A 15882-nucleotide genomic window follows, 5' to 3' on the forward strand; every position below is an offset into this window, starting at 1 on the left:
TGCAGATTTATTAGCAAGAAAAAAAAACGTTGTCAATTCGATCGCGGCACTTTAAAATGGAATTATTGCTACGAAATTTTTTTCTGATAGCTAATACACTCAACAGTACGTTTATCACAGACGTTATAACATTAACTAGACACTACAAAGCGCGCGCCATTTATTCTCGACTATTATATATTTTTAATAACATGTATCAAATTTAATCTTTACATTGATTTGATATCGCGTATCAAGATAAAACTTTAATAAAATTAATCATAATAACTTGTCACCTGTCTAAATACGATTCTCGCGCTGACAGTATACTCTCGCAATACGAAGAGCCAAACGAGATAACTAATTAGCATCGTTGAAAAGCGGCAACAATTCAATAAGAATAGATTAATTTAAAAAAAAAATTTATAAATTTATTTTATTTTTAGTTGATAACAGTGATATTCTTTAAATATCTCCGGGTTCTTCGGAATCGTAGACGTCCCGTGTGTTACCTGTTGGAAATATTCGTGAACATGGCTACCTAGTTCAATGTTTTGTACAACGTAGAGGCGCTAGCGAATGTCCACTCCATTCTCCGGTCAGTCACCTCCAACGCATTCCAAAAACTCATCTTCTCCAATCGCCACCTTTTATCCGTAATCCAAGTGCTCTTGGTGTTTATTGGAGTATGCGACGCGAACAAATCTATGTTATTCCCCCCAATCACGAATAAAATGTTTTATGTATCTTTTGCAAAATTCAGAGAATTCCTTTATTCTTGTTTATTCTCTTGTGTATGTACGTATATATGTAGGTGCGTGCCACGAGAATTTCGAAGGCATTCGAGGAGTAACTTTCGTTTGAGGCGGTATTGCCCAATTGCCATGCAGTAATTTTCCATTTGCCACTGAAGAGAGAGTCTCTCTCGAATTCCATCTATTGGGATAATCCGAATTTAAAGTTTATATATGATATATATAATCATATGTAATCTACATGGATTCTTATATAATTTGCATGTACATTATTTCTATATCTTTGATAGATAAAATTATATATAATTATATATAATTATATAAATTTATATATTTTAGGATTTACTTATTAGAAAAATTCTAATTCATTTCTATATAAATATATTAATATATATAATTATATAGAAAAATATATATTTTATATAATTATATATTTTAATATATATTTATAAATAAATGTACTATTATATATAAATAAATATCTTAAAATTTTCTGATTTATACAAAATTATATATATATGCTTATATATAAATATATATACTTATATATAATTATATAAAATTTTATATAATTTTATATAAGAATCTAGATATAATTATATTAAATTATATAAAAGAATACATATTTATATATAATTATACATAATTTTATATGTTTATATATAGTTATATATAATTTTTTTTCCCGGGGATCCAACTAAATGGCCATCGCGATTATCGAATAATGACGTGCAATATCTCGTACAAAATCAGCCCAAACAGTTGTCGTATCCCAAAGATAATAATAGCAGATCGTTTTCCGATACTTATTTCACGCGCATATTTAAAAACGGTGAAACATGCGACAGAAGCTGGCTATTGTACTCGCCTTCACGAAACAGGATTTTTTGCTTTTGTTGTAAATTATTTGCGAATTGTAACAGCACTTTGGGTAACGACGGTTTTTGTGATTGGCAACATGCATCTCGTCACTTGTCAAGACATGAGAAAGGTTCAGAACATATACAAAATTTCAAAAAGTGGACTGATCTGACCATAGCGTTCAAAACGGAAAGAACAATAGATCAACATGAGCAGCGTATATTTCAGGCAGAACAAAAGCATTGGTATTCTGTACTTGAGCGTATCTTACATGTCGTAAAATTTCTAGCTAAACAGAATTTAGCTTTTTGTGGATCTTCGTGTAAACTGTGTGAACCAGATAATGGCAATTTCTTGAAAGCTGTAGAAATGATATCTCAGTTTGATCCGATAATGTCAGGACATATTCTCAGGATACAGCAGAGAAAAAACGACGAACGTGTACCTACGTATTTAGGTAATATCATCCAGAACGAGATAATTTGTCTTGTTGCAGATAATATACGATCTATAATATTGGATAACGCGAGACAGTCGAAGTATTTTTCTGTGATCCTTGATTGCACGCCAGACGTAAATCATGTAGAACAAATTACCGTGATAATTCGTTTCTTAGTTGTAAACGCAGACACAAGAACGTACGAGATTAACGAACACTTTTTTGGATTTCATCCCATCAGCGATTCCACCGGAGAAGGTTTAACAACATTTCTTCTTAAAATTCTCGAAGATTACAACTTGAACATTCAAGATTTACGTGGTCAGAGTTACGATAATGGCGCGAATATGAGTGGAAAATATCGTGGCGTACAAAAGAGAGTACTGGATATCAATTCCCGAGCATTTTTCGTTCCTTGCGCTGCTTATAGCTTAAATTTAGTTGTCTGTGATGCAGCCAAAGTAAACTTACAAACCGTGGATTTTTTCAGTACAGTTCAAGCGCTTTACAATTTTCTCTCAGCATCGACTAAAAGGTGGGGTGTTCTAAAACAGCACATTACAAAACTGACGCTAAAGTCAGTCTCGGCGACAAGATGGGAAAGTAGAATCGAAGCCATAAACTCCATTACGATATGAAATAGGCGAGATATATGACGCTTTAACGGAACTGACGAGTATCAATGAAACGGATATCCAAACTCGCCATGAAGCACAGTGTCTAGTACAAAAACTCTGTAATTTTAAATTCGTGTGCTCAATCGTCATTTGGCACGAGATTCTTTCGAATGTAAATGTTGTCAGTAAAATGCTTCAAGACTCCGAAATGAATATTTCTTTATCAACAGAAGTTCTGAAAAATCTCGTAACCAGTTTAACAGATAAACGATCTGATAAAGGGTTTGAAGACTTTGTCACGCGTGCTAAGGAATTGGCTAAAATTGTTGAAGCTGATGAAGACTTCCCAAGTCCAGTGAAAGTACGCCCGAGGGGGAAAACAAAACAGTTTGATTATGAACACAAAGACGAAACAATTACAGATCCTAAAAACATTTTTAAAATAAATTTTTATTTTTGTATTTTAGTTATTGAAACAGCACAATGAAACTTTTAACTTTCTGCGCCATAGTTCGTCTCTTAAAAAAATGAGTAAGGAGCACATTTTGGAACAGTGCAAGAAACTGCAAGCAAAACTTTCAAATAAAGCTGGAACAGAAAGTGATATCGATGGTGCCGAGTTGTACGATGAAATTTGTATACTCTTGCAAGGAATGCTAATGCCCGATATGAATTTAAGTGCAATGCTGAATTATTTATTGAAAAATAATTTGCAACAAGTGTTTCCGAATCTTTACGTGAGTTTGCGAATATTGTTAACTTTGCCAGTCACCGTAGCTTCAGATGAAAGATCGTTTTCAAAACTTAAATTAATAAAGAATTATTTACGTTCGACTATGTCTCAGGAAAGGTTAACGAATTTAGCAACAATTTCTATTGAGCATGAAATCGCGAGCAAATTAGAAACATCGCAGCTCATCAAAATTTGCTGAAGTAAAAGCAAGACATGTGCGTTTTATATAAAATAGAGCTTTGTATCAATTTCGTGCAATGTATTCAATAAATAAATATTCAAAATCGTGCAATATTTTATAAATGCGATCGGTAGAAAAGGCCGGCGGCGGGACATGCTGCACCCGGGTGTAATAAGCCTTTGAAACGGCCCTGAGAGAGACAGGTCAGACAGGTATACCATTAAACTGAAGAAGTCCGCGGCAGTACGAGGTACGAGACGTCGGGTTCAGGTAACGGCGCAGTAGGCATCACTATCGTTGACTATTCTACATATTTTTCTACGACAAGTAGGTCGTCCTGGCCATCTTTGGAGCAGTATTGCTTGAAGGCCATAAAATAATTAAGAAGAAGAAGACGCATATTCTTCGGTCTAGCAGCGTCAGCAAGTGAATTTACGCACGATACGTTTTGGGAGCTCCTGATACCGCATTAAGGACAGGATGATGAAGAAAGGTACGCGTGTGCTGCTCGTTACGCACGATTTCTCCGGAAACGGCTTGCCCTGTAAATCGTTCCACTCAATATTAATTGATAATTTCCGTGATGCGTGTGTATGTGTGTGCATGGTAATTTGATCCATTACCCGAAATATTTGCTCGTATTTAGAAAATGGACCGCAATATATATAAATATAAGTCAAATAATAAAGTAGTCGATCCATATTGTTCTAAGAACAGGCAGTTTGAGTTTTTGAATTTTCACATTCCGAAGTTACGATGATGATATCGACTTAAGGCAGGATGACAAAGAAAGGTACGCGTGCCGATTTTGTTACGTGCGATTCTTTCGGAGACCGCTTTCTTAATTTTCCCCGGTAATTGCATTATTCAGTAATTGATCATTTCCGTGATCATAATTTAAATCCTCGAAATTACCTGATATTATTTGCTCGTATTTAGAAAAAGGGCTGGAATGGGCTGGGAATGGAATTATATATAGAAATAAGTCAAATGAAAGAAGTATTCGATGTATGTATATTTTAACGGTATGTTAAGTGTGAGATTAAATTTCCATTTTTCAAAATCCCGATAATAAAGTCATGACATTTCAAAGTTGTGACACAAATGGGCTATATCGAAAATATTACGTATTTACACTCGCTGTACACACTCGCGTTTGTGGGATCAAGATGACATTAGATTTTTTTTGCGAAACTGTTTGTATATTTTAGCTTTATTTTTTTTTCCTAATGTTCAAAATACTTATTTTACTTTAAATGTAGAAAGTAATGTGATTCGAGTACAAAGAACTGATTAATTTTATTATTATTTATATATTTAAAGCATTTAATCTTTTCATAATTGAATTAACTGAGAGGTTCAAGTGTAATCTTAAAACTTGAATTGTACATGATCTTTGAGAAAAATGTGTTTAATAAAGAATAATAATAATATGTGTGTGTGTATGTGTGTGTAAATTATAGGAACGAAGAGGAAGCAGGCAGAAGCAGCTGCTGATGCTGCTGCATCAACCTCACAAGATGATTTTAGCGAACAACAGGCCTTGCAACAGAGGCAAGAAGAGAAGGAACAAAAACAGGAGAAAAAAGAAACTTCAGGGCAAGCACTGCCTGGTTCATCACAGCAGGAGTTTAAAGGTCCACAACAACAGCAGCAGCCACAACTACAAGGAGCATGGGCTTCCCGCCAGAAAGCACCTCAAACCTCATATCAAATACCCCAAGTACAGCAAAAAACAGTAGCACAGGTTTCATGGCAACAGCCACAGCAAGCACAATTACCGCAAGGAAAATTACCGCAACAGCCACAGCAAGTACTACAAACAGCATGGAGTCTACGACACCAAGTATCTCAAAGCCAACCATCACAGCAGCAACAAGAAGCACAACGTCAGCAAAAAGCTTCAAGTAATAATATCAGTAATTGAAACATTAATACTAGAATGTTCAACATGTTTTAAATTTTTTCATTAAAATAGGATATTAAATATATATAGACATATGTATGTAGACATGTGTATGTATGACGTATGTATTATGCATTATTTTCATTTTTTATAGCTGATAATGGTGGTGCCGGTGATCATCGACAAGTACCGACAGGTGGTAGTGTTGGTATACACCAACAGCAACCATCAACAAGTAGATCTCTTGATGTACGATCATATATATGTATATAATATATACTATATTATTTTTTAAATATATTTTATATATATGTTTAATAATATCCATCATAAACGGATGTATTAGATATCGCATTTTTAATTAATTCAGTTTTTAAATGTCTTTTTTTTTAATTTTAGGTATCTGATCTTGGTATGACAGATTCATTCCGCTCACAAATAACTGAAAAGTCAAAAATGACATCTGCTCAATTGACGTCATATTATAACATGATACCAAAGAGAACAAATCCTGCGAAAGGTGGATCAGTAGGGGTGCCAGTTAAAGTATGGACAAATATGTTCAAGATTATATTCGACAATAAGTTTGTAACCAACGCAGTTCATTATGATATTGATATTAAGCCTTACAAAGAGAAAGAGGACAAAAAGAAAGCTAATAAAAAGATTAAAAAGGAACTTAATCTTCCTAAACCTTTATGCAGGAGTATTTTTGAACAATGTAGAAATAAACATTTTAAGAATAGATATCCGGCATATGATGGGAAGAAAAATGCGTATAGCGCGAATGATCTTCCTATCGATGATGTAAGTAATACATGCGTTGAATGTAATATAATTTATCACATTTGAAATAAGTTTTATAATATTGCTTGATCAAAAGCTAATTTCTAATTAAATCTACTAATGATCTAAACTAATGATTACACAGTTATTGTATCTTAAAAATGAAGATGTGTCAAGTAGACCTAAATGATTTAATTAGAAATCTAATTAAAGAGATAAGCAAAAACTATAAAGAATAATTTTTCACATTTTTTTATATTTTTTATCCTTTTTTATAGATGGCGGATGTTTTTGAGCACCAAAATCAAGAGGGGCGAAGGAACCGATATCAAATTGTTATAAGGAAAGTGGCTAATGTTGACCTTAGCTGGATAAAAAATTTGAGACCTGGTCGTCTGGAAGAGAGAGATCAAACTTCTGTACAAGTTTTAGATATAATTATGCGTTATGCACCCGAATCACAGTTTATTACCGTAAGTAATTAACAGTATTTTTTTTTAACAAACTTCTCCTTAGTTATATTGCTCGATTTCAAGCGTCGTGATTCTTTCTGCATATATCTGTTGATGAGATGTATGAGAACTGCAATTTAACGCCAATTCCGAACGGCTTTCTGTAAAGGGGTATTCATGGCAAGATATTCTTGGTGGGTCCGAGAAGTGGCGATCGAATAAAAACGGTCAGATTTGAACTCTGATCTTCGGCTCTTAAGAGTAACGCATATCTCTGCGCCGCGATCGCCACTCATAGTCTTTTTTAGTAGATACTGATTTTTGTACAATTATAAATAACATCGATTTTTGGAAAATGAATCGCTTGTTAAGAAAATGTTTTTGCATATTATTGTTTGAACTTGAAAATCTGCTTTTTCAATATATACTTATATTTATACTTTATAATAAATGTTAGATATGGGCTGTAATTGAAGGAAATTGATTGATATAAACAAATTTACATGATGCATAATTTAAAATGTATTTTATTATAGATCGGAAAGTCACTCTACTGGGATATAAATGAGAATGAACCATTAGGTGGTGGCTTAGCTCTAGCGCGCGGTGGATTTATGTCTGGGATACTTGGCTGGAGTCCGTATCTAAATATAGATGGTAAAGTATTCACGTTGATTAATACATTTATCATTTGAACTACAAACAAATGTATAGGCAATATTTTTAAAGCTTTTGTAATGGCTTGAACCGAAAACTACAATAAATATCCTCATCTATAATCTCTATGTAATATCTCTTGTATTTTATTTAGTTTCTCATAAAGGATTTACCATGAAGCAGAGAGTACTTGACTATATAGCTGAAGTTTTAAGGGTCAGAGAAAACAACATTACTTACAATGGTGTCATGCGTGAATCTAAGATACAAAGTTTTTTGAGAGGCTTAAAAGTGACTTATGAAATACCCAACGTATCGAGGCGGACGCATCGCATAATTAAATTGAGCCATAACGATTGTAATACAGAATTCAAACAGGAGTCATCAGATGGAACGAGAACAATATCAAAAACAACAACAATAAGAAAATACTTTTGGGAGTCCAAGAAATATAATATACGAAGGCCTGATTTGCCTACTCTTCATGTGAGCACGACGTCTAACGGAAGTGAAATTTTGCTGCCTATCGAAGTGCGTAAGCTGTTTTATATTTGCTACAAGTGATAGCATAAGATAAATGAAAACTTTTCTTATTTACAGTTATGCACTATTATGCCGAATCAGCCTATTAGAAAGCTGGACGAAGAGCAAACTACAAACATGATCAGAAAAGCAGCAACTAATGCGATTACTCGTAAAGAAAGAATAGAGGCAGCGGTAAAAAAACATTTTACATTCGTATATTCAACATGTATTTTATCATTATTTAATATATTATATATTTGTAGTTCAACACAATCCAAATTAACAATAGTCCCGTCATGTCAAGAGAGTTTCATCTATCTGTCCACCCAAAAATGGAAGACGTACAGGCCAGAGTTTTACCTGCTCCAGAATTGAGATATTCCAGAGGAAAGGCACAAGTAAGACGAGGGACATGGTATATTCAACCATTTAACGAACCCAAACATTTGGAGAAGTCAACGTGGACTATTGTCAATATGTCTGGAATGTCGAACCTGCAGCCTGCTATGCAAGAATTCGCGACAATGTTGCAAACTACTGGTTAAGTATTTTAAAAAATGAAAACTAGAGATAAAAATGTATTCCGTCGAGGACTTTTAAAAAGTATAGTGCATTTGTCAATTGTTTATTCAAAAAGAAATTTATCATGGTACATAGTTTGCAATGTTTGCAATTGTAAATTTAAATTTTCGACGAATTGTAATTTTGAATCATACTATACATAGATTATATTCATATATTATATTTTATGTTACGTACATTAAATCGTTTTTTTTTTTTTAGCAAAGGAAGTTGGTATGATAATTGAGCGGCCTCGTTTATTTGATGGATCTTCTTTTAGATTAAACGAATTAGATAAAATTACACAATTCTTCATTGACAATAAGAAGTTAAAATTAATAATAGTTATCATACCTAATCGTACAGACGTAATGTATGGTGAGTACATGATTCTTTTTATTATATTTCTTATTCTGAATATAAATCGATCTGGTGTTATTTATCATTGTCTCAGGTAAATTAAAAAAGATTACCGAGATGGACGTTGGTGTTTTAACACAATGTATAAAACTTCAAACTTTGAAGAGACTTGGTCAGTACAAACAAGTAACGACAGTAAGGAACATTCTGCTAAAAATAAACTCAAAATTAAATGGCGTTAATCACATATTTGATAGAATGTAAGTGAATAATACTTGTACCTTAACATTTTATGAAGATACCTGTAACCTCGAGTAAAACTGTTTTCCTCTTTTTTTTTTAATTTTCTCTTTTAGGCCAGCATGTCTGAACGAAAAATATCCTTGTATGCTTGTTGGCGCCGACGTGACTCATCCGTCTCCCGATTCTAAAGATTCACCATCTATAGCAGCGGTTTGTATAATTATTAAACATAGCTTTCCTTTTTATGTGAATATGTGTGTGTGTGTTAATAAATTAATAAGAAATTTTATTAACTCAGGTTGCTGCAAGTAGAGATAAATCAGCTTTCCGATATAATGTTGCACTTAGACTTCAACAACCCAAAGAAGAAATGATTTTAGATCTTGAAGAAATAATACTAACGCAACTTAGAGTTTATCAGCAGGAAACAAAATGTTGTCCAAAGAGAATCGTTTATTATCGGTATGTATTGACGATACTCAATGTTATGTAACTTATTAAAAATGTTTTTATAAATACATAAAGGAAAACTCAGTTTTAAATGTAAAATGTAAAATAAATAAGAAACCTATATATATGTATGAGTAAAATATGAATTTCTATTTTTTTAATCTCTACAAATATATCTTATATACATACTTATATTTTAATGCATTAATTCCATATTTATATTAATTTCCAGAGACGGAGTCAGCGAGGGGCAACTTCCACAAGTTATGTATTACGAAATAGGAGCTATAAAAAAAGCGGTCAACGCTTTTACTAAATTCACTCGCGGCAGTAATATTGAAATTAATTGCTTGGTCGTTCAGAAGAGACACCATGTGCGTCTCTTCCCTAAGTCCAAAGATATACGTGACACCGAGGACACAAGAAATTATAACGTGAAACCGGGTACAATTGTCGACACGACTATTACCCATCCAGAGCACATTGATTTTTATCTTGTATCACATGCGAGTATTCAGGTAGGTCGATACGATAAGTTAAGTTTTTTAAATAAAAATATTTGTTATATAACTAAAAATGTTTTGTCGTTAAAAAACATTAAAGATATCAATAACAAAATTTTCGCAATAGTAATAGCGACCAATAGTAATTATAGCAATAGTTAATTCGTAATAATTATAATAATTTACTTTAAGAAGCATATTAAATTATATTAATAATTAAATTTATAAACTATAATTATTTTTTCATCAATTAAATGAAGTTTATTTGATGTATAGTGTTGATGATTATGATTATAAATGTAGGGTACAGCGAGGCCTACAAAATACAGATGCATCTACAACGAATCCAACTTTACCGAAGATCAGCTTGAAGAGTTGACATATTATCTTTGTCATATATATGCCCGCTGTGCAAGAGCGATAAGCTATCCGGTGCCTACCTATTATGCTCATTTAGCAGCTTATCGTGGAAGAGCCTTGATACAAGGGTAAGCAATTTATTACGCTATGAATCGGATATTGATTATGATCATGATCTGTAAGATATTATTTCCATTTATCAGGAACAGAGACTTTAGGTTGAGTGACTTGGAAAGGGAACAGAGAAACTTTATAATAAGAATGGGAGATTCACCAATGTTTTTTGTTTAAGGATAGATATTCATGATTTCAAGGATTTCCGAGGATCGCTTTGTAGTTGAGACATAATGTCCAACCGATGTCCACAAACCGATCTTCGAATCCCCTTCAATAATTATAAATAGATTATTCATTAATGTGTTAATGAGTATTGTTCCTGCAATTAATTAGTGGTAATTCACACACGCACACACACACACAGTTTTTCTCTTTTGTTTTTATGTATTATTTCTCAATCGTATGATGATCACAAATATGACGCAACAAAAAGAAAAAAAGAAAGATTTATAGAACAAGCTATATCGAAACAATACCATTAACTTTGTCTTTCTTTAATCATTTTTCTTTTTATTGCTTGTGACTTTATAATTGTGAATAACCATTATATTATATATAATAATATATATGACTTATAGGTCCATGCAGATGTATGCATTTTTATGTATAGTACTATAACGTTGAAAAATACGTATCTGCGCATGTTAACTATATATTTGTTATTAGAAAGACTAGAAAAAGATGGTAATGGACTATGGTCCATATTCTCAACTCTCCTTTTATTGACAAAAGCGCGCTTTTTATTTCTGAAATGTCATAGTATATGTAATATGAACTATATAGCATATAGCATCTCAGAAATAAAAGCGCGCTTTTATCGATAAAAGACGGTTCAGAATGTGGGCCTATGACTATATGATAAAATGTATAGTCATATGTGCGCTTCGTATCTTTACATCCACATATGAACTAAATAGCCCTATGAACAAGGTTTACTAATTGTAATTTTTAATAGAAAGTTATTCAAATGTCTAGACGGTAGTTATTGCACATGCAATATGCTGATGTCGTAGTACTATATCTAACTTTTATGATCTGTATTTTCATGTATGAAAATATAAAATTTATATATAAGGAATTACATTTAAGATCATATACTCGTTAAAAAAGAGACAAATAAATGGTGTTTATACGAAAGATACTTTGTTGATACATTTTATAATAGTTTGAAGGCTACAGAAAGATTGTTGATATATGCAAAGAATGTCTTATACTCCATTGACAGAAATGCGAAAGGCGCACAGCGTTCTAAGGAGTTTAAGAAGTCCCATAATCTTAATTGCGTAACATACAGTGTGAAATATTGCATTTAATATCTCGACTACTTATTCATATGCATTTAAAGCTATTTTTTTATAAATGCATTGCTATTCTAAAGTATATAATTGTTTATGTACTTTATTATTTTTGTAAAAAAATGAGTGCATTTGGATTGTCTTCTCTTATTAAGGTCTTCACACATAAAATGCCGTAAGGACGTAAAACGTAAGCGTAAGAAAATCTATCAATCCCAATCGAGTATTTTCCCCTACTGGGATTACGTACAGCGCAATACTTGATTGGGATTGGTCGATTTTCTTACGCTTACGTTTTACGTCCTTACGCGATTTTGTGTGTGAAGGCCTTTATTACTGCTGTCAGCTGTCTTCGCGCCTCCAATGGCAGCGCGCAATCTATACAATATACATGTAAAGTGTGTATAATGTGCAGACAGACAGACAGACAGAGAGAAGCCTGAGAGAGCTAGTCAGTCAGGCTTCTCTCTCTCAGGTGCAGATAATTGTTCTTTTTTTTTGTGTGTCTATGGTAGGGTTATATGCTTTCACCACGTGTTGGCTTTGATCCGTCACGTTACAGAGGCTTCTCTCCACTTCTCTCTGACGAGACATACGAATAGCGCGACTTGTCAGAAAATTACTAAATATATAAAAAAAATGAATGGCAATGAGCATTGAGCATAGAAGGCGCCTATTTGCCCCGTGATTCATTGTCTCTCTTTCTCTCACCCATGTGTGCGTAGTACGTATGATATCTGCGCACACAGAAGGCCACGTACTGTCATCGTCGTCATCGATATTTATTCCTCGCTCCAACCGGCTAACGGAATGTCGAGCGTCATTTAGGTCGGCGCGACCAAGTCTTTCTGACGTGTTCGACGGCTAGGATACGAGGACCATCGATCAGGATGAGCGCCAAACATTTGAGTACCGGTACTAAAGAAGCATCTGCGTCGCGTAAATCGCGCGATTGACAGGTTCACAGGTTCGCAAAGATTAGAACGTCCACTGAATGTGCATTCCTTCTTTCAGGATCGGTAGCACCGCCCCTCGTACCCGGCAAAATACGCCTGTACAGCATGCGCTTCTGTCCATATGCGCAAAGGATACACCTCGTGTTGGACGCCAAACAAATCCCGTAAGCACGATTATGCGACAAGCTACCTATTGTTTCATCGTTAGCTTTCTTGCCTAAAATATCGAGCTTTTGCACTAATTGTACTGTTTAAAAAAATATATATATATGTTGAAAACTTTTTATTGATATATTTTTTAATATATAATTTCTAATTTAACAGTTCTGTACGTAAAATTACTTTTCTTATTTCTATTCCCAAGTACGACACAATAATTTAACACAAAGCATTTATTTCATAGAAAGAGAAAGATTTCTTTCTCTAGAAAAGCTTTCTATAGAAAATAATTTTATGTAGATAATAATTATTCCTATATATGTGTAACGTCTCTTTCCACGCATTGTTTTGCTTTTAGATACGATGTAGTATATGTGAACCTAACACATAAGCCAGACTGGTTGATAGAAAAGAGCCCCCTTAATAAAGTTCCTTGTATCGAACTTGAAGGAGGCGAAACTTTGTATGAAAGCCTAATTATCGCTGATTATTTGGACGACGCGTATCCTCAAAACAAGCTGTATCCAAGTGATCCTTTAGCGAAGGCTAAGGATAAGTTATTGATCGATAGATTTAATACAGTGATATCAACTTTCTACTATAAGGTATTTGTTTATGCTGGTTTTTATTTTGAAATATTTATATTCTTGTCTGTAATTCTCAAGTACATCTCCATCCTGATCCTATTATATTTGACTTTTAGGGACTTTATTCGGAAACAACATTGGAGCATGATGTATTCAACGAGACATTGACTGGTCTGGAACTCTTCGATCGAGAGTTAGCGAAGAGAAGAACTCCCTTTTTTGGTGGCAGCAAACCTGGCATGCTGGATTTAATGATATGGCCGTGGTGCGAGAGAGCAGATGTAATAAGGATCACAAGGGGAGAGCAATTTGTCATACCTCGGGACCGTTTCTTACGATTGGTAAATAATATCATTATTGGTATAGTTGACGTGTATATCGATCGCGATAAAAATTTTCTTATATAATGCAGCTTGAATGGAGAGTTGCCATGAAAGAAGATCCTGCGGTGAGCGGCAGCTTCCTGGATGCCGAAGTACACGCCAGATACATACGCAGTCGTCTAGCTGGGACACCTCAGTATGATTTAATAGCTAACAGCTAAAGATAGTCCAGTCTATGGTTTATTCCGTCTTAAGTTCAAGCCACACGCCACTTCGTACCCTTTCGTATTCATGGATGCGCCACTTCGTTGCCCTTTCAACATAGCAAAATTACGCATTCTATATACTTAAATACATATATATATTTTAAAAAATAAAATTGATGTTTATGTAATATCTATAACAGATACTAACTTTTGCATAAAAAATTACGTTTTTGCAATATATACATTTAAAAAAATTTTTTTTTAGACAAGTACACATGTAATTATATATACAGGGCATTTCGAGTGCCATGCAAATTCTTGCATATAATCTATATAACCTACATATATCTGAGATCTGAGATATGTTTGGGTACGTTCCGTTCCACCATGATGCGCATAATGCATCACTTATCCTTGTTCACTGAATGTTAACCAAGGATAAGTGATACATTATGCACGTCATGCATGAAACAAAACGCACCTTTTATTACAATGGTATTATTTACATATATGGTATCTTAGTATGGTATATTACTACTTTTAAATAATGTTTCTATTTGAATATGGTGTTCGTTATGTTTTTGGCAATATTACTCGCGACACGACAGTAGCGATGATATACATATACAGCTAATTTACTAACAGTAAAAAAAGATATCAAAATTAAAGTATTATAAGTTCATTTTCCGCATACTCTTTATAAAATAAATTTAATTATTTATAAAACCTGGCTTTCACAATTGGCAATTAGTAAAACTGTGTTCTGACAGTTGTACCGCGTATAAAAAGCTTACGAAAAGCAGATAAATTAATATCACGATTTCCAACGGGTATTAAACGTTTCCGAAAATCATCAAATATATTCCATAGAAGAGGAAACACACAAAGACCAAGCACACCGTTATCATGAAAGACTTGGCGTTCTCTTTCCTCAAGCTTTGTAATTCCTTTTCGTTTCGCCCGAGAACTTTCTTAATTTCGTACAGCTCGTTCTCCAATCTCTCTCGACTTTCTGCACTGAGTAGTTTCGTCTCAAGCTTCCTCTTGATTACCTCGACTTTATGTAAGGTCTCTTTTAAGCTCTCCTCTAAGCGTTCCACCTAAAACATACCGACGATTAAATCTAATCTGAATTTTCATTTCAACTGCCCAGGTAGCATTAATGTCTAAAAGACATCATAAAGATGTCTTTAAGATGCCAGAAATCTTAAAGATGTCTTTATGATGTCTTTTAGACATTAATTGCTACCTGGGTGATGATGGCAGAGAGGCAGCCAAATCGTCAATACCTTGGTGATGATGGTGTCGTTTTGTGTCATTGTGTACAGTCGTGATACGTACGTATTTGTATATCTACTTTCCACTCGGTGTCACTCGTAACAAATTCTTTGGCACTTGTAAGGAATGTAAAGTGGTATCCTTATTGATCTTTACATGGATCTTTATTTACAAGTGTCACACACGTATTAAATGTGAGGGAATGAACTAAAGAGAGCAAGCCGACACTACATATTGTTGCAGCGTTGGGAGTGCCATCATGCTTCAAGTTGCTCCATCTCGAATGAATCGCATCTAGATACACATCCCTGTACCGTGACCGTTGGTTCGAGAGAAAACCCGGTCGTTTCGGAAGAACGAACGACTTCGACTAAATATTAACCTGATTAACAATTAATTCATCAAATAATGCCTGTATTATTTCGTTAACCCGGATAGAATTATTAATTTTTTTGTTGTTTAACACGTAGAGAGATGTAGAGAGAGATTAGATTGGTAGCAACGAATTAAACAATTAGAAATTTTACTTTCGAGACAATTCTACCGATTGAATTGTTGATTAATTTATTATATAATTAATCGAACTTTTTAAA

The 15882-nt window shown here is 33.7% G+C and overlaps 3 protein-coding genes across 4 annotated transcripts; 2 read left to right on the forward strand and 1 right to left on the reverse strand.

Annotated features, from left to right (window-relative positions):
- The first annotated feature begins 3793 nt into the window (after positions 1 to 3793).
- Positions 3794 to 11622, forward strand: LOC139813699 (protein argonaute-4-like). Its single transcript, XM_071779358.1, has 17 exons — positions 3794 to 3835; positions 3897 to 4058; positions 5029 to 5472; positions 5626 to 5720; positions 5871 to 6278; positions 6536 to 6730; positions 7246 to 7366; positions 7521 to 7897; positions 7967 to 8083; positions 8155 to 8431; positions 8675 to 8830; positions 8907 to 9072; positions 9169 to 9265; positions 9354 to 9517; positions 9738 to 10023; positions 10312 to 10496; positions 10572 to 11622. The coding sequence occupies exons 2-17, from the start codon at positions 4046 to 4048 to the stop codon at positions 10657 to 10659; spliced, it is 3189 nt and encodes a 1062-aa protein (XP_071635459.1). The 5' UTR covers positions 3794 to 3835; positions 3897 to 4045; the 3' UTR covers positions 10660 to 11622.
- Positions 11623 to 12173: 551 nt separating this feature from the next.
- LOC139813702 (pyrimidodiazepine synthase) lies at positions 12174 to 14679 on the forward strand. The gene is made up of 5 exons (XM_071779361.1): positions 12174 to 12695; positions 12795 to 12900; positions 13254 to 13500; positions 13599 to 13823; positions 13895 to 14679. The coding sequence occupies exons 1-5, from the start codon at positions 12671 to 12673 to the stop codon at positions 14024 to 14026; spliced, it is 735 nt and encodes a 244-aa protein (XP_071635462.1). The 5' UTR covers positions 12174 to 12670; the 3' UTR covers positions 14027 to 14679.
- Positions 13005 to 15533, reverse strand: LOC139813703 (uncharacterized). Of its 2 annotated transcripts, XM_071779363.1 has the most exons (3): positions 15301 to 15526; positions 14911 to 15111; positions 13005 to 14118 (listed from the first exon to the last, which is right to left on the reverse strand). In XM_071779363.1, the coding sequence occupies exons 1-3, from the start codon at positions 15328 to 15330 to the stop codon at positions 14095 to 14097; spliced, it is 255 nt and encodes an 84-aa protein (XP_071635464.1). In that variant the 5' UTR covers positions 15331 to 15526; the 3' UTR covers positions 13005 to 14094. The 2 variants fall into 2 exon arrangements, with proteins under 2 accessions (XP_071635464.1, XP_071635463.1); XM_071779362.1 differs by having other exon boundaries at positions 13005 to 15111; positions 15301 to 15533.
- Positions 15534 to 15882: the final 349 nt, after the last annotated feature.

The sequence above is a fragment of the Temnothorax longispinosus genome, chromosome 5 (genome assembly GCF_030848805.1).
Source record: "Temnothorax longispinosus isolate EJ_2023e chromosome 5, Tlon_JGU_v1, whole genome shotgun sequence".
NCBI lineage: Eukaryota > Metazoa > Arthropoda > Insecta > Hymenoptera > Formicidae > Temnothorax > Temnothorax longispinosus.